This window comes from Mastigoproctus giganteus, chromosome 8 (assembly GCF_048544385.1).
Source record: "Mastigoproctus giganteus isolate SK-2022 chromosome 8, ASM4854438v1, whole genome shotgun sequence".
Lineage (NCBI taxonomy): Eukaryota > Metazoa > Arthropoda > Arachnida > Uropygi > Thelyphonidae > Mastigoproctus > Mastigoproctus giganteus.
In genome coordinates, this window is record NC_143582.1 from 58,813,381 (window position 1) to 58,833,542 (window position 20,162).

Consider the following 20,162-nt stretch of genomic DNA (forward strand, 5'->3'; position numbering starts at 1 on the left):
GAACATTCTTCTCTTGAACAGCCTTTGCACCTTTATTGGAAAACCAAGGTTTAGACAAAGGACGAGAATTTAAATTAGTGTGGGATAAAGGATTCCATTCCTGCAAGAATAATTTCACTTACACGATCTGAGCAAACGTTGACATCAGAAGTTTTGAAATAGTAATTCGACCAAGGAAAAGAAGAAAAGAATTCTCGCAGGTCATCCCATTTTGCATTCTTGTAATGCCAAAGAACACGAGGTTGGGAACAGCCATGAGATAAAGGTTCCATTGGAGAATGCTATCTACCCCTGAAACCGACTAACTCAGCCACTGAGTGAAAATAGCCCATTAAAGTTTCTAGCTTCATCGACGAGATTTCAACCTCGGCCTTTTCCACACAGTGTGAGGAGGACAGTGACAATATCACTGTGCTATCCACACAGACTGAGTAACCTACAGGGGGATTCAAGTGTTGTTGCGGACCACAGGATTCCTCCATTAGCCGCTTTTGTACATCTTTTGAAGGCATCCCATCTTTCCACCATGGTATATGTGCGTATCCCATTTTTCCGCCATGGCCATGTGTACGTAGTGTATTGTGTGTAAGTTTTGTGTAGTGTGTGTTTGACCGGAGCCTGGCATCTTAGCAGGTGGGAAGGGCCTACACCTGGTAACCATATCCCACCCATGCTCGCCACTTGGAGGCGTGTCAGGATCTACTGTCGCTTGCTAGCAATCCCAAGAGGGAACTCAAATAAGAGCAATAAGGAGAGGGTTACAGAAGGAGACGTTTGGGGATTGGTATTATGGGAATAAAGAACAGCAAAGAAAGGGATCAGGCAGAGGGATCCACTTTAGAAGTTAGACGATATAAGAAGTTAAAGCAAGAGTAAAGAAGAAAGAAGAAGTGGAACTTGCTTCTCCATTCATATAATATCCTATGGGAATCCCATCCTACTTCTTTAGGATCAGCAGCAATAATTTAATCATCATAATCTCTGTCAAGAAGAAAAATCGAAAACTTATGGATAAAATCATGCCCCATGGAAACTTCCAATTCATGGGGAATTTAAGTTACTCACAACAATATACACTATATGCAGGCAGTATAAACTGAATTATTAGTATTAGACTGAACTGAGAGTGTCATGGACACTCTCAGTTCAGTCTAAGAAACATAAATATAAATACTGTCCAGTCAACCGAATCATGCAAAAATATATTTATCTATAAATACTTCACAATAGAGATACAGTATGAAATCTATCACTATGAATCGTATCAGAGTAAAAATTCAAAGTCAAGCAAATCCAACTCAAGTGAAAGGCGCTTCAAGATGACATGTCCAGTTTATATATCCTTTCCCCATTATAGATCTGTCCATTCTGTTACAATAGAAGTTCTAAAGTCAGTTAAATCCAAGTCAAATGAAAGTCCAGTCAAGCAAGACGTCCAAAATTTTGGTCCTGTCAAAATATAGTTCTGTTACTATTGTCACTATACACCGAGAGCCAAAAGATTATGACCAGCGAGTCGTAATGCAAATCGAAGCAACTGCAGGTGAACTACGGCTCATGCGCATGTCGGGGCACGGTATAAAAAACACCTGATGCTGAGCTGCGTTAATCAGGGTTACTCTTATTCTTCAGATGGGAAAGGCAACGGACTTAAGCGAGTTTGATAAAGGCCAAATTGTAATGGCCAGATGACTGGGTCAGAGCATATCCGAAATGGCATGGCTGGTGGGATGTTCACGGTCAGCCATGGTTAATACCTACCGAAAGTGGTCCCAGGAGGGGGAACCCACGAACCGCCGGCGAGGTGTTGGACGACCACGGCTCATCGATGCTCGAGATGAGCGAAGGCTCTCCCGATTGGTAAATAGCAACAGAATGGAGACTGTGCGCAACTCGCCGGAATTTGAATGCTGGTGACGGGAGTAACGTGTCACAACACAGTACATCGAACCCTGCCGAAAATGGGGCTGTGTAGCCACAGGCTGCTCCGAGTGAACATGCTAACCACAGTTCACCATCAACAGCGCCTACAATGGGCACGCGAGGCATCGAAACTGGACCGTGAGTGATTGGAAGAAAGTTGTTTAGTCCTGTGAATCACGTTTCGTGTTGCACCATGTGGACGGCCGGACGTGTGCCTCATTTACCTGGCGAGGTGATGGCACTTGGATGCACTATGGGACTAAAACAAGGTGGTAGCAGCGTGTCATGCTTTGGGCGATTTTCTGCTGGGATACCCTGGGTCCGGTCATCCATGTGCCGGGAACTCTGACGTCTATCACCTAAAATCCTGTGTGGATTTAATAAATTTATGTGAGCCTTTAATTCTTATAATATGATAGCGTTGTGCTTGTATGTAGTGCATACTTATGCCAATATGGCCGCCTTCACAATCGCCAATATGGCCGCCTTCACGATCGCCAATTGGCTGCCAACCACGTCGGACACATTGTTCATCGCTCCGCCATTTTCGTTAATAACATGGATTAAATGTGATTCCTTTCAGGAAAAGTACATCAATTATATTTTAAACTCCAGTGGATTCTCCACGTGAGAGGCTTTTGTGCTTTTCTGGGCTTATTAGTTGAATACAATCGTTTTTATCTGTTTCCTTTGTTTATCAGACGGTACTAGTCACCATGCTGCTGACAACAGGGAAATAGAGAGTGAATCCAATTATTTCTGGCTGCCGTGCTTGGATCCAGCTCTTGAATGGGGAGATGATCCGTAACAGTGTAATTTTAGGCAAAGACTGCTCCAACAATTCCCAAAGATTTCCGTGTGGATATAATGAAGAAAACATGACTTGGCCGGAAACCCCCCCCCCCTTCCATAAACATTCTATGATGGAAGACGATCTCCACAATTACTGCTCCTACGGAAAAACAAATTTCACTTTCGTGCTCACCACCCGTGAAAACTCGCAGGAGAAAGTTGCTCCGGTCCTCTAGGGGTATTTTCGTGAATAGCTGTTTCCCCCGCTCCACGTGACTGTGGGGAACAGCCTAAATCTTCTTTAGTGCAATAGAAATTCACCAAATTGGGCTACGAACTTGTAGCAGGTGTCTTTCAACACCAATAACAAAGCCCTATCGTACCAACATCCCACAATCTCGGAAATCCGAACTTACCTGGATTATCTGAAATTATCCCAACATGCAGGGAAAAACTGACAAAGCCCAAACCACAATGCAGGAAACTGGCAAGGATGACATTACAGTCATAGAGCATCACGAAGGGCTGGCGGATCGCCGCATGGGGGCTTCCTCTGCCATAAGGAAAAATTATAAACCCACTATTCTCAAGTTGGAGCTCGAACTCCGGTCTTGATTAGACTGGAGTTCGAGCCCGTGACCACCAAATACGGAGGATGCGGAAAGGTCAGGGAATGACCACCGCATATCCCCGGAGCAATACGGCCTTAATTGATAATGCTCCTAAAAACCAAATAACAAACAGAAACCCGCTCACAAACCGACATGAGAAAATTACAAGAGACCCACGCATCGCAATGGGATTCCACCGAGGAGAAACAAGAAGATACACCATTAAACCCAACTCTGCCTGAGAGCATTGTCCCTCAACAAAAATTGATCCTGCGAACCGCCCTTGAAAACCTATTCAAGAAGCAGAGTTACCACAGGATTAAAAGCCGAAATAGTTTCCCTGTAGACTAAACTGGAAACAATATTGAACCAAACGCACCTGGAAAATGAAAAAATAACGGCCAGGCTCGATGCCTATCTGGAAAGTGATGAACAAAATGCCATAGCGCACTCCCACTTTTGATGAAGCGCTGAGGACAAACACTGCCAAAGCAACAAACAATACAAAGCCAGAGGCAAGAAAGACACTACTCCCCAAACCTCACCTAGGTGGTTCTTAAACCCACTACTCCGAATGGACACCAAACCAGCGAGGAAGTAAAATAGACAGTGATGGACTCCCTGACCAAGGACTTTAGGACGGCTGAAATAAAATCGATACGGAAAACTCGCACCACTGGGGTGATTATTAAAACTGAATCCAGCCATGATGCCAACCTTATTTTGAGTAAATAATACTAAGATCCCAACACTTGGCCTCACGGCAGAAACATCCAGAAAGAAAGGACTCTCCATAGCCATCTATGACGTAGACAAAAACCTTAGTCCAGCTACAAACTGCGATGAAATATACAGACACAACCTACAACAGGACCTACCTAACCAAGACCTGGCGAGTGTTATTATCCCTAAATATCAGACAAGAAGCAGGTATGGCAATTCCATAAACTGGGTTGTAGAGCTTACTCCATACGCATGGAAGATTCTCACACAGCAGACAAGAATATTCATAAATTGGGAATCGCACTGGTACAAAGAGCGTGTTGCAGTACCCAAGTGCTTCTGCTGCTGTCGCTTGGGACATGCAACCCACACGTGTGCCCAAATCTTGAACTGCGGCCATTGTGCAGAGAAGGGGAACAACTTGCAGAAACTGCTCCAACAAGGTACAACAACCAACATGCGCAAACTGCAAAAGCCTGAAACTCTCACACACCCATTCCATTCGTGACAGTAAATTCCCAGTATACCTTAAAGCCAAGAGTACCCAGAGTACAGCAGAGAATTGAATATGAGGACTCTGTCTAAACAATATAACCACAAGTGCATCAAGTTCATGCAGATTAATGAGCAGCGGGCCAAAGCTGTGGCAAGCCAGATACGAAAAAAGGCGGATGAAGAAAACTGCGATATCGTACTCATACAAGAACCCTATGCGGTAGCTAACGAAGTGCGGGGATACCCGACATCCTATAAAACCGTCCATGTTGACTGCGAAACATCCTGGACAGCCATTCTGATTAGTAACCCGAATCTAACGGTCACAAAAAGATCTCACAGTTATGCTCGGCGTGGGCCTCCTGCGTGCACATCATCTCTGCCCTTGGAAATTTCTATGTCATATCTCTCTTCTGTCGACCGGGCGAGGACATTACCTGAATCAAGTTCTCGCAGAGCTCCCAGGCTCCAGAATTCTAATCTCCGCTTATGTAAACTGTTGTTCCGCCCTCTGGCACAGTGCCACCCCAGAGCACAGAGGATCCAGGAACGGACAAACAATGGAGGAATTCTTGGCAAACAGTGGCATTGTTGTACTAAACTGTCCAAACAACCTTCTAACTTTTGCCTCTACACTCTGGGAGGCAACTCTGGATGTTACCCTATCAACAAGATCCCTCGCCCGGTATATAATGGACTGGAAGGTCCAGGAGGGTTGGACCACATCTGACCACCATGCCATAACTTTCAACATGCACAGAACAATACTTCCAGAGCCCATCACCAGCTATAAGCTCCAGAAATACGCTGTGGAAAAGGCAGAGTAGAATATGTTTGAGAAAGCGATCATTACAAATGCACAGAGATTGTCGGCTGAGCATTACTAGACCCAAATCCCTGACCTCCACCAGCATGCAGTCACCAATGCAATTGTAGACGCAGCAAACCAGGCCATTAAGAGAAAATCCCCACGACTAGGGGCCATTCCCTGCTGGTCTAGGGAACTGGATACCCTGCGCAGTGAACCCAACCAAAAGAGACGAGCATTCTGAAGAGCCAGGCGTTCGTGCTCCCCCCAGAGGTGGATGCCCTCAGGCATACAATACCGGGACCAGGAAAGCCTACACTGCAATGATCAAGCAGTGGAAAAAGCTGTCCTGGGAGCCTGGTCTCCACGGTGGGAAACTTAGATCCTTGGGGCATAGTCTATAAAATCACAATGATCAAACTGCCGAGAGGTGAGGTGACACCCACTACCAGGAAGCCCCAAGGAAGCATGACGAAAAATTGGAATGAATTGATTAACAACTTCCTAAACACCATATTCAAAAATCCTGGACAGCCAAAACTCCCCTGAGCAAGAGCATATCTGCCGGGAGAATGACACATATCGCACCATCCTTACAGAGGCACCCTTCACACAGCTGGATCTAATATCCGCAGTCGGCAAACTAAGAAACAAGAAATCTCCAGGAATGGATATGATAGAACCTGAAATAGTCAAAAAATTGGCAGAGCTTTCCCCAAATCTTCTCCTGGACCTATACAACCACTGTCTCCAAAGCTGCCGCTTTCCTACGGACTGGAAAACTGTCAACATTAAACTGATTCTGAAAAGCCCAGCCAAGCCACAATACATGCCTGATTCATACCGCCCAATCGCTCTTCTCTCCATACTAAGCAAAGTCTTTGAGCAGCTCCTGCGTCAAAGGATAGAAACTTACTACAACTCAGCACAGCTTCCTCCACAGAACCAATGGCAGAAAGTACTCGGTCGACTTCGTTCCCAGGACCACGTCAGAGGACATTAGAACCTGTTCCCGGAGACCAATTCATCACTGCCTTGAATCCATCATCCCAGTGTTCAAACCTATCAGGAGTCATAATGCTTTTTTTTTCTATTTTTTTTTTTTTTGTGTTTATTATGTTGTGTGATTTCTTTTATGTAAACCCCTGGCTTGTAGCCGTGAAGGGATTTGTATACAGCAATGTGCTTTCTGTATATAATAAAGAGTTCTTCTTCTTCAATTTGGATTTAGGAGAGACTGATCCACCACTAACACACTTGAAAGAATCATCATCACAGCTGAAACTGCCAAAGAAAATACCTCCTCGTCTTCTCAGTCGATTTTGCGGGGGCGTTCCACACCCTCTGGTGGCCAAGCGTCCTTGCTCGACTGAAGTGCTCAAATCTTCCCATGAACCTGTATAACTGCCTGCAGCAGAGTTATCTCACCGAGAGATGAGTGGTGATCCAGGCACCTTACTCTAGAGTTGAAAGACGTCTACAGAGGATACCCATGGGGCTCTGTGCTTGGACCGCTCCTCAGGAACTATGTATTGGATGAATTCCTCTCCATGGACCTTGGTCCATGGAGAGGAATTCATCCAATACATAGTTCCTAAGGAGTCCGGGCACTGGCTTTTGCTGATGACCTTACCCTGATCTTGGAAGCTGACTCAAGGGCTCAGATGGAAAGAACAGCAAATCGAGCCCTATCCATCCTTCAGGATTGGACCAGAAAGCACCATTTGCAAATATCTCCAACCAAGACTCAATCCATTCTCCTCAAAGGATACCTAACTCCCAAAAGACCCACACAAATGAAAATTAGCAACAAAACCATAAAACTGGTCATGGAATTAAAGCACCTCGGAATAATTCTCGACAGTAAACTACCTTTCCTACCATATTTGAACTACATCCAAACAAAGATGAAGAAATACGCTGCAATGGTGGCAAGGATCATCCGCCGGGACTGGGGCCTAAAGAGGCGCACACTTCCCTCCTTTACAAAACAGTCTTCATTCCAGCAGCCACATATGCCTCAGGTGTGTGGTTTAACAAGGCAGCAAAAGTGGCAAATAGCAGGAAACTCAATATTATTCACCGACTAGTTCTTCTTACCATGATGCGTGCCTGTAACACCGTCTCCATCCACGCCCTGCAGGTGATCACGGGGGGGGGCTTGCCTCTTGACCTGGAGGTGATACGCACAGGCATGCTGTACCAGCTTGGACGAGGAAAGAGCACGACATACAGGGATCACATCACGAACCCCACTGAGAATCGATCTGCAGAAAAGAAACGACTACAAAACTACCTCCCATCCATATGGCAACAACGTTGGATGGATTCCACAAAAGGGGGAATAACTCGCAAGTTCATTCCAGACTTACAAACAGCGTATCCAAAATCGCCTTCATGGTTCTCCCTGGGACTCTTTTGCACTTACTGATTAACAGGACATGGTGCTATACACAGCAAGCTAACAACACGGGGAATAGCCAACAATCCATTTTGCACATGTGGATCACAGGAGACCTGGGACCACCTGATATATAACTGCCGACTCTATGAGGACCTCCAGGGTCTATTCATCACTGAGCTACAGTTTATCCCTAAAGACAGAGAGCACCACATCCTAGAGAGTGACATTACCTACACAGCATTCTCCAAATATGCCCAAAGTCTCTTCACAAGAAGGCCGACCCGACTGCAACTACGAAACCCACTTGACTAGACAGCAACCCGCTACCATGAAAACTACAGTGCAACAAACCCAAGCAGCATGACTTGTTGCCTGGACAAAGGCACCTGACCATAATAGGATAGGATGATGTCCTCACGAAAATCAGAGCAAACCAGATTAAGACATACCCATCCTCGGATGTGATTCAAATTCAGAGGCGACTGACCATAGACGCAGCGAAGCTTGGAGAGGTCTCCGCTTCCCCGACAAGTCATCATGAAATGTGACTAACTGAAACACGACTACTGAATCACCAACAGATCCGGCCAGTAAACTCCACTTCCCGGACAAAAGTGATGAAAACGCGACAAACACTGGACTTGACTACCACTTGTAAAGGCTACAATTAAGACAGAATGGACGGGACCTGAATCTGATGAATGACAACTACCCGATCAGTCCTCTGTTGAGGCTAGACTGATACCACTGGACTTGACAGTGCAGCTCTGCTGCAAAGGGCCTTATTGGCGATCTAAATCGAGCTCCCTGTCTCGATTTACTTTGTACTCCCTCCCCGGCTGGGAGAGGCGGTTCTTTGTCTCCTCACCTCCCTGCCACCCGTCCTTTCCTCTGGTGGGGTCTGGGCAGGCCCCACTAACCACCGGGGTAGTCTTCTCTATCGTCTCATTCTTGTCTCATTATGTCTCATTCTTGTCTTTTCCCCCCAGTCTTCAGTTCTCCCCCCCCTTTACCTATACACCAGAGTACGCCCTAAACTTCAAAATTGATTCATGCAAAATTGAACCTCGCACAACTTTTGGCTACCAATTCTAGCGTTTTCCCCCTTTTTATTTTTTATTTCATTTTATTTTTTATTTTTATTTTATTTTATTTAATTATGTTTTATTTTATTATTTTTATTTTATTTTATAATTTTTTTATTTTATTTAATTATATTTTATTTTATTATTTTTATTTTATTTTATAATTTTTTTATTTTATTTAATAATTTTTTATTTCATTTTATTTTATTTAATAATTTTTATGTCATTTTATTTTTATTTTATATTTTATTATTTTTTTTTTAAATTTTATTTATTATTATTATTTTTTTAAGGTCCTAGCCACTGAAATCTCAGGAAACTAGGTGGCAGGACCTGCCAGAGTAAATAATATCTAAACTACTGGGTACCTGGTCTGACTCCATGGGGCAGAGTGTGGAGAACGTTGGGTCCCATTAGGGGTCCAGCAGCTAAATGACCAGAGGAACACGACACTACACATATACATAATCCATACACTTTTAAACCTCTGGTATTGACAGTGTTCTGTTTCACACCCACAATGTATAAATGTTTCCCACAGTGCACAATGTTTCCCCATCTCTGCATAATATATGCGGAGATGGGGGGAACCCCCGGTGCCGTTTAACACTAAACACACTCTACACTCTACAAGTGCTTATTTATCTGCGTGGTTAGCCCAGTGGTATGGTCCAGTCCTCCCCACACCGGGTGGAAAAGACCCGGGTTCGAATCCCGTCGATGATGTGAGGAACTTTAATGGGCTTTTTTTGTTCCGTGGCTGAGTCGGTCTCACGCGTAGATAGTAAGGTTCCCCCCCCCCCAGAAACTGGAGTTTTTCGTCCAGCAAACAGACAAATTGACAATAGAACACATGCAATTAACAGACATAAGATACAGCAAGGCAGATCAATTTAATTATTTGGGTGGCCTTAAATATAATAGTTTTTTTTTTACAAGTGCTTATTCACGGGAAGCAAATTCCATGTGTGGCACAATATAAACACCTTGGCATAATATTGGACAACAGGGTCATGTTTCCAACAACACGTGAACAGTTTAGCAAACAAAACCAAAGCCTTCACTGCAGCCATCATCAGGATCTCCTCCTGTTCGGACTGGGGACTCATCAAAAGAGCTCCATCTCTCTACTATAAAGCTGTGTTCTTGCCAATTGCCTCCTGGACCGTAATCTGCCACGCTGGTCCAGTGCGGGTTGGCAGATCAACCGTATATAGCAGTCCGGGACTTGAACCCCGGTCTGCTCAAAGAGCGTGTGCTACTGCACTCCCAATCCTGACCACTTGGCTACGGATGTCTCTATAAAACTTTATGTAAAAGCCTATGCAAAATTAACAAGAAAATGAAGAAAATAGCATGCAAAATTACTAACATAAGAAAAGTACTCTGGAATTTTAAATATTCTTAAAATAAATAATTTTAAGAATATTTAAAAATATCTCTAAAGTACAAGCTCCACATATGGCAAAAAGCAGGGAAAAAGATGGAAAATTTTCGAAACGGAACGCTTGTTAATAAAGTATCACATTTTTAATAATCAAATGTATACATGGTACAGCCAGGCCTCGCATAACCCGAGTTCGATTAACGCTATTTTCAGTTAACGCTATTTGAAAAATTATACCACTTTTCACTTTACACGATGTAACTTTCCAGTTAACGCGATGTTTTTTTTTTTTTTTATGCGATAGTTGAAAAAGATTTGAATCGCGCGTTAAGCTTACCGCGAGTCGTACAGGCAATAAACAAACGTTTGCCTGCTGCCCGCCTCGGTGTGTTCCCTCAACCATCGGAAGAAGACGTGTTACTTGTTTCTCTCCTGCTAATAAAGACAATGCATACTTGCATAAAAATTCAAATTTTTAAATGAGCCAAATGAAAATGTTACCGCGAAGGAGATAACGATAAAAGAATTAGATTAAATCTTTCGTATCGCATAGAACCTCAAACAAAAGGTTTGAGATTCTCTGCGATGTTTATTTCGCCAGGGCCCAGAGAAGATTGTTGTCGGCTATCGGAAATTGATTGATGAAAAGAGAAAGTCAACACTATTCAAATATTTCCGCAACAGTCATTTCTTCATTGTGTATTTTATGTCAGAGGTTCCCAAACTTTCTCGGTTCACGGCATCCTTAGTGTCTCAGTAATTTTTTCAAGGGGCACCCAGACCAAAAGAAATACCTAACAGTTCCGTTTAGTAGTTCGGTCCAAACAACTTAATAAGAAATGCTGAAACTGTGAACTACCTCGAGCTAGTAGTTCGCGTGGTGTCTGACAGATGTCGAGTATCGCTGTGTTTCTCTCGAAAATTTAAAATATTCTGCGGCGCACAGTTTGGAACCGCTGTTTTATGCAATAAACATTTAATTCCATAATTATTTTCATTATCGTTTACATTGTATACAGTTAAAAAGTTATTTAAAAGGTATTTTTAAAATTCTTTATGGACATTTCAGAAGGTCAAGGACCAATTTTAATTTTTCCTATATTATTATATTCGATTAACGTGTTTCCGTTTTGCGCGATGCGTTCGCGGGACGAATTAATCGTGTTAATCGAGGCGAGCCTGTATTACGATGCGTTTGATGATCTGGAATGGCGGTCTAGTTCATTCCAAGTCTTGGTTAAATACAAAAATAAATGGGCGTGAAAGTATTTCGCTCTCATTCATTATACTTTCACAAGTTTGCATATTTGCATTTGCTAACCTGAGTACACTTGTTCAATCAGAGCAAAATTTGTAAACCGAATTTGTAATCGTTTGTAAATCAGCAATCGGTACAGTTGGTAATTAGGTGTTTGCGTTGTGTTTGTAGCGAATTTTTCAGCGGCTTTATTGTTTATAAAAACTATTCGTACTGTACTCTGGAGATTTCTTCTATATAATTAACGAATAATTACTTTTATCAAGCTTGTAGTTCTTTGAAAATAATTTATTTTTTTGGTTTACCAATTTCATTCTCTTTCTTTCCTGCTCTAAATTTGTTTGTCATATTATGCGCCATCTAGTGTAAATAAATTGGTAAACCACCATACCTTAATATTTCGTACGCATGCTCAAAAAAGATAGCTCCCAAACGATGAACATGGCGTCCAAAGCGTCGTCCATAGTTGATACTAGAGCAGAGTTAGCTGAATTAGTTAAAAGAAGAGCAGAGATCGCAGTAAGTAAACATTTTAATGGTATATGTACAAAAAATTTGCCTTCTCTTTCTTAGGGTTAGTAGGCAAATGGTAACCAGAATACATTTGCTGTTTAAAATATTCTTTTATCTGGCAACTAGTAATCGATTGATGCAGCCAGCCCGTTCAAGCTAAGCCTATTTTGTTGTTTTTTTTTTTTTGTTGGGGGAGGAATGGAAGGTGCGGGTGTTGCTGGAGCGTCATCTAGTGGCAGTACTGTAGGATATTTAAAAATAAACTTTTTAGTTAACAAACTTTTGCATCAGAAAATAAATAATTTTAAGAATATTTAAAAATATCTCTAAAGTACAAGCTCCATGTATCTCCATGAAATTGTAGATTGTCATTTACAGAGTACAACTGGAAACTTTCAGTAGAATTTGGTTTGGCCGCCTCCGTAGCCAGGTGGGAAGGAGCAGCAGTGCGTAGCACATGCTTCTTGATTAGACCGGGGTTCGAGCCCGTCACCACCAAATACGGAGGATGCGGAAAGGTCAAGGGAATGACCACCGCATATTCCCGGAGCATATGGCCTTAGTTGCTAATGCTCCTAAAAAAAAAAAAACAAATAACAAAAATAACAAGTAGAGTTTGGTAACAGGGAATTTGAAGCTGTCCACCAAAAACTTACTTTGGGATTAGAGCCGGCTCAGAGTATTGGCTGTCTGGGCCCTTACCACTGCGAAAAGTTTCCCAAGGTAAAAATGTTTTTTTTTTATTATTTTAATCTATATTTCTGTTATTTTTCTTTAGCTTTTTTAATACTTTTATGGCCAGCCGTTATCGCTTTATATACAATCGTATAATAAGTAGTAAAATTATTTTTTGTTCGATTTATATCCCACTCTCTGCTACTATACAGAGACTTGTGGTATAGGGCACTGAAAGTAGACTTCATTTGAGGATGCCATTTTACCAGATGCTAATATTGGCAAGGTTATATTATTGGGTGGTGAAATGATTATGAAATTGTATATGTTTCCTACTGTTTGTTACAATTACCACCAATGTCTACTGTGGTTCAAACAGTATGATAGTACTATTTGCTGTGATACTTTTCAGTGGCTCACATCTGGCCAGAGAAAATTTCACTGTGGCAGAAAAAAAAAAAAAATATATATATATATAAAAATATTATATTTAAAAATGTTTAGTTACTTAACTTTTTAAATATAATTGAATTTTATATTTTGTAGTTGAGTAATTTTTTTAACTCTTGATACTGATACCCAGGTAAATAAACACTGTAATTTAAAATTAATTAAAACAAATTTTTAATTTAAATTAAAATGTATAATTGTAGTGGCCTATCAGATCATTTAACCTCTCTTCCCTTAAAAAAAAAAGGTGGCCGCCTCAACTGTAGGCCACTTGAGGATTGGAATTTTTTTAACTTAAGATTTTTAATAGAATTTCATAACAGAACTATTTGCATAATTTTTGCTCAGGGATATTGAATGAAGTGCTACTGGAGTTTAAAGGTTTTAAAGTTTTGTTTCTAAATAAGATGCACTCTTTCAGCTTAATCTTCCAGGAAGCAATCAAGTACTATTGCCTTGCACCTTGGCAACTTTTCTTTTACAGTTATTTCTCCATTGCAAATCTCTACTTTTGCAAAATTTTCTAAACTAACAGTTTTGATTGGGCACATTGGTTAAAATTATACACCAAAAACAGATAAACATGTGAATTTTTTTTTTTTTTTTTTGGTAGTTGTTGGCGCATCGGCTTCTGTGGCCATAATGCACCTCCCAAGGTTTTTGCAGTACTTTGATCCAAGCCCGAGGCGGGATTCAAACCTGCGACCTTTGGGTTTCCAGACAGGCACTTTACCCACCTGGCTAGCCCGGTCGGCACATGTGAATTGTAGTATTCCTGAAATGTATTATTTGGCCCAACTTGTATCATTACTTATTTTTTAATTGAGAACTATAGCTACAAAAAATCTTTAAGGCTCCATGTCAGAGTAAATCACAGCTAATGGAGAAGGCAAATGAATATAAAATACCATTATGCCTGGCATTTCTGGATTATGAAAAGGCATTTAACTACGTGCAGCATAAGGCAATGTTTTGGGTGCTAGAAAGATGATGCATAGACATCCGATACATTATGATTTTGAAGAAAATATATGAGAACCCTACCTCCTTTATTAGACTAGGCAAAGACAGTAGCAAATTTAAAACTGAGAAAGGAGTTCAACAAGGAGAAAATATCTCCGAAGTTGTTTACTGCTGCCTGTGAAGAAACTTTCAGAAGATTAGACTGGTCACAAAAAGAAGTCAATGTGAATGGAGAGTACCTAAACCATTTACGATTTGCAGATGAAGTTGTGATTATAAGTTGCTTTGGAAGACAGAGAGAGAGCAAGAGTGGAAATTATTGAAACCAATTCAGAATAGTGCCCGTGGAAGTATTAGTATTAGTAACGGCCGCATGGTGCAAGAAAGTCTATGGCTTATGCTGCACCAGCCAAAAAAAAAAAAAATCCGAACAAAACAATGATAAAAACAAAAAATAAATAAATAGATAAATAAAAAAAATAACTAATTAATAATAATCAATAAATAAAAAAATAAAATAAAAAATAAATAAAAAGGAAATTAAACCTATCATCCTTATGCGCTTCCCTTACCCGAAAGTACTATCCAGATGACCTTTGAATTTCCCCAAACTGTTGGCCTCTACCACCCATGAAGGCAACTTATTCCAGTAATTTATAACTCGCTGCCTAAAATAAAACTTCCTGCGGTCCAATCTAAACATTTCCCCCTGTAACTTGAATTTATGTCCCCTAGTTCTAGCATCATTTATAATCTTGAAAATTTTGTCCTCATTCATTTTACTGATGCCTCTCAGAGCCTTAAACACCTCAATCAAATCTCCTCGAAGGTGTCTAGTTTCCAAACTCTGCAACCCACATATTCGAAGTCTTTCATCATAAGGACGCCCTTTTGCTGATCTCACCAGGCGAGTTACCCTTCTTTGCACCCTTTCAAGAAGCTCAATGTCTTTCTTTAGGTGCGGTCTCCATACTTGAACACAGTATTCCAAGTGTGGTCTAACACAAGCCTTATATAATGGGATTATCACGTCCCTATCTCTACTTGCAAAAGTTCGATAGATCATCGATAGGACACCATGGGCCTTCCTTGCAACCTGTTTACAATGATCAGAGAATTTCATGTCTGACCGTATCGTAACACCCAAGTCCCTTTCCTCCAGTACTGGGTTTAGTTGAACTCCACCAAGTGAATACGTTATTTTGGGATTACTGTTTCCCAGGTGTAATACCTTCCACTTTGTTGGATTAAAGCACAGCTGCCATTTTTCTGACCATTCCTGAAGTCTATCTAGGTCTCTCTGAAGAAGCTCAGCTTGACAGTGATCATTAACTACTCTACCAATTTTAACAACATCTGCAAATTTAGACATCACGCCCTCTATCCCTTCATCAATGTTGTTTATGAAAATTAAAAACGACAGTGGTCCTAATACTGATCCTTGGGGAACCCCACTTCTTACATCAACCCAGTCTGAGGAATAGCCATTTATCACAACCCTCTGCCTCCTGCCCTGAAGCCATCCTTCTATCCATCTAAGGATTTTCCCCGTGATTCCAACCTGTTCCAGCTTATAAAGCAACCGCTCATGTGGGACTGAGTCAAAAGCTTTGCTGAAATCTAAATAAACAATGTTGAAATTATTCCCTAAATCCAGCTCGTGAGTGACCCTTTCAAAATAGCGAACCAGATTTGTTAAACATGATTTTCCCTTTACAAAACCATGCTGAGTATCCTTGAGAATTTCAATTCGATCCAGATGATCCTGAATTCCATCCTTGATCATTGCCTCCATGATTTTCCCTACTACTGAAGTCAGACTGACAGGTCGATAATTTCCAACTTCACTTTTAGAGCCACCCTTATGTATGGGAGATACATTTGCACTTTTCCAATCGAAGGGAATCTCCCCAGAGTCTAGTGATGCTTGCATAATTAGCCTCAGTGGTTCAATGCACTCGCTTGCTGCCTCTCTTAAGATTATAGGGTATATTCCATCAACTCCAGGAGCCTTACTGGTCTGTAGGCTCGAAAATTTTTTCATTAAATAATCTTGCGAAATTTCAGTATCATTAATTACATATTTTTTAACTTCGCTCCCACAATTTCCCATTGCCACAAAAGGCTTTTCATTTGTAAATATCGATGCAAAATAACTGTTGAGTTCATCTGCAACGGCAGCTGGTGTATTTATTACTATCCTATTTCCCTTACGTAAATGTCCGATTTGGTTTGTCCTGCTCTTCTTGGCATTTATATATGTGAAGAATTCTTTTTCCCCCCCTCTTTGCAGGCGCCTCCATAGCCAGGTGGGAAGGAGCAGCAGTGCGTAGCACACGCTTCTTGATTAGACCGGGGTTCGAGCCCGTCACCACCAAATACGAAGGATGCGGAAAATGTCACGAAATGACCACCGCATATCCCGGAGCAATATGGCCTTAGTTGCTAATGCTCCTAAAAATCAAATAACAAACTAACAAACAAACAAACCCCCCCCTCTTTGCTCTGTTTGCTAGTGATTTCTCATAAACTGCCTTTGCCTGTCGAACCTTTTCTATGGCTCTATTACACATTACCTTGTAGCTGTTATAGGCTTCAGTACTTTTTATTGCTCTGTAACCTTTCCATGCCACCTTTTTCTGCTCAAGTAATGCGGCAACTTCACTATTCATCCAACTTGGAACCCTTCTCATGGAGTATTTTTTTAATGGTATATACGCATTCAAGGCATCTGTGATTAATGTTTTAAAAGCGTACCACAGTTCAATTGTATTCATTCTCTGCGCGATATCTACCCAGTTAATAGAGGCCATGTAGTACCTTAAGGCATCGTAATTTCCTTTTCTGAAATTAAAACCCATTCCTTTGCCTTTTACTTCTGCTACCTCTCTCGTCATCATCCACCGTAGAACTCCGTGATCACTTCCTGCTACTGGTTCCTCTACTGTCAGCCTTGTTATGTCATCTGATTCATGTGTGATGATGAGGTCTAGGATATTCTTTTCTCTAGTACTTTCCCTGACATGTTGATACAAATAACAGTCATCTAGTTGATTTAAAAATTTTGTTCCCCATGTCGAGTTTCCTTCCCATTTACTCCAATCAATTAGAGGCAAATTGAAATCACCCATAATAAGACATTCACGCTTACTTGCCCATTCCATTTGCATGTAGAGGCTTTTGTCATAATCTTCACAATCACCTGGTCTGTAGATTACTTCTACTCGCATTATACCTTTGTTTCCAACTATCTCACACCATACAGACTCTATACTAGCATGTGAAATGTCTGAATCCGGGAAAGCTATCGTCGCACTCAGGCTGCTTCTGATAAGAAGCATTATACTTCTGATAAGAAGTATCTATAACAAAGGTATGCAGCAGAGACAGAACATCTATGAGACAGAAGTGGAGAGACTTTTTTTAGAGACAAGTCATTAATTAAACCTGTGCCCTCTTTTCAGTGGAATCTAGAAGCCTGAGAGGGGTTTTGGGGACACCTGCCCTAGACGTAGGAACAATATTCTACGGTAGGGCAGAATTGCAATTTGTACAACTGTTTGGAAGAAAATTAATCCTGAGAGCGAAAAAGAAAACCCAGATTTTTAGATACTTAGGAAGCAATATTTGTAATGTGTTTTTGCCAAGAGAGAGTATAAATCAGGGTAATCTCCAATAGAGATATATGATCTTGCCTAGAAATCTGATTGTCATTGTAGATAAGCATAGGAGTAGAAGAATCCTTTTTGCAAGATAGTAATAGTAGTGGCACGTGATGCAAGAAAGCAAGTGTATGAGCTTATGCAGCATCAGCCAAAAAAAAAATAAATAAATCACACCATTCCCTCCAAATGCCTGTCCAGTTCCTCCTTAAATTTATTTAACCTATCAACTTCCACAACGACAGATGGAAGTTTGTTCCAGCAATTAACCACCCGCTGGCTAAAGGCAAATTTACGCACATCTATTCTACATCTGTCTTTTCTTAATTTGAATTTATGCCCCTTTAGGTTCATAATCTGAACAAGTGGAAGGATCCCATCAGAATTCAGCGTTCTTAACCCATTCGGATATAAGAGGACTGAATTTTAATAGAATTGAAATCAACTAATTTATCTTAGCACCACTGGAGAATTACCTGGAGATCAGCATTGAAGGAATTGGTAGAAGTTGAAGCTGTTGGAGCATGGCAAGGTTTCTCAAACTTTAAGGTCGAATGCAATGTGCAGTCATCAGCAAAACTATGGATAGGATTTCTGGTATGGAAGTAAGGGCATTAATATACAAAAGGAAAAGCGAGGGAGAAAGAACTGAACTTTGAGGAACACCAACATTAGTGGAGAAGTTGGAAGACAAGAGGGCCATCTAACATCACCTGCAGTGAGCGATCAGAAAGAAAACTGGATATCCAATTATAAAAAACAGTTGGAAAACCATATGATGGAAGCTTATTTAGATGACCTTTATGCCAAACACGATCAAAAGCCTTTGAAATGTCAAGAGCAACTGTTTGAGTTTTACTAAACTTTTCAATTGAATTTGTCCATAGATAGGTAACATAAGCCTGAATATCACCAGTATATCGACACTGACAGAATCCATACTGGCGATCATTGATCAGATGGAAGTTTTCCAGATAGTTTAAGAGTTGGCAGTTAATTGATAGAAGTAATTGTAATTGGATGAATTGGATGGCTCATACCCAGACCAGTTCCTTTTTTTCCAGGAGTTGGCTGGGTATGAGCAAATTTCCAAGCAGAAGGAAAAACACCTTTGGAATAAGAAAGTGAAAAAAGGCGACACAAAACAGCAGTAAGTTTAGGAGCACAGGTTTTTAGAACAGGTGGAAAAATACACCTGGAGCTTTCTTAGCATCAAGATTCATCAAAATCCTACTGACATTCTTTTGATGGAAGACCACAGGAGGCATTGAATGGAGTGTACGGGGAATGGTGAGAGGGTGGTTTACTGAGATCATCAATACATAAGTTGTAAGAAAAATATAATGCTAGCAGGTCAGCTTTATCTTTGGCTGAAGTGGCAATAGAACTATTTGTTTTTGACAGAGGTGGGAAGAGAGATGGGCAAAAGTTGTGCTCAACTACCATTTGGATAAGAAGCAAGTTTTCTACTCTTGATCTGTTCGAAATCTAGTTTAGACTGATTAATAACTGCTTTACAATTGCTACAAGCTTTGGTGTAGGGAGAAAATAAATCTGAAGATTTGGAAACAAGCCAATTATGATATGCAATATTCTTCTCTTGAACAGCCTTAGCACATTTAGTGGAAAACCAAGGTTTAGATAAAGGATTAGATTTTAAGGTAGAGTGTGGAATAAAGGATTCCATCCATACAAGAATAATTTCATTGACACAATCTGAGCAAACTTAGATATCAGAAGATTTGAAACAGTAATCTGACCGAGGAAAAGAAAAGAAATCTCCAGATCATCCCATTTTGCATTCTTGTAATGCCAAACAACACAAGGTAGAGAATGGCCACAAGAGAAAGGCTCCATTGCAGAAGAGACCATCACCAACTTGTGATCTGAGGTGCCTAGAGGACCACTCACCTTGGCTGTGTACTTAGAAGGGTAGATTTGTTTGTGAGAAAAAGATTAAGCGTGTTGACTGCGTGGTTAGGATTGACTGGTATTCTGGTAGGTAAATGAACAATCTGTGTGAAGTCATTACTAATTGCAAAAGCCTCAGCATCTTGACCAGCTGGGTCTGTGTGACTAGAAAACAGAAGCCAGTTGTAGTTGTGAATATTAAAATCACCAAGGAAAATTTCCTCACTGTTAGGAAAGTTGGACTGGAGAAATTCAAGTTTCAAAGAGAGGAAGTTAGATTTCAAATTGATTAGTGGAGTTGGGAGAATGATAGAGGCAACAGATGAATTTGACAGAATGTTGTAGAGAGATTTTAAGCCAGAGAAGTTTGAAAAGAGGAGATTCCAAATTACTAAGTCTCTGACGGGGAATATCAGAACAGACATATCCAGAAGTACAGTGTACCACCTTTGAAGTGAAAGGAATCATACAGCAAATAAAAAAAGAATCATACAGCAAACCT

General features: G+C 40.9%; 1 protein-coding gene across 3 annotated transcripts in view; it reads left to right on the top strand.

The window, feature by feature from the left end:
* Eaf6 (chromatin modification-related protein EAF6/MEAF6) overlaps positions 1 to 20,162 on the top strand; it is a 425,780-nt gene that overhangs the window by 293,349 nt on the left and 112,269 nt on the right. For 2 of the 3 annotated variants that reach the window (XM_090380120.1, XM_090380121.1), the window contains exon 1: positions 11,916 to 12,005. The exons of the other annotated variant lie outside the window; for it this stretch is intronic. In XM_090380120.1, coding sequence (XP_090236246.1) covers positions 11,922 to 12,005 — 84 coding nt within the window. In that variant the 5' untranslated portion in view covers positions 11,916 to 11,921. Of the gene's footprint in view, positions 1 to 11,915; positions 12,006 to 20,162 lie in introns of those variants that run through there. 3 annotated transcript variants of the gene reach the window in all.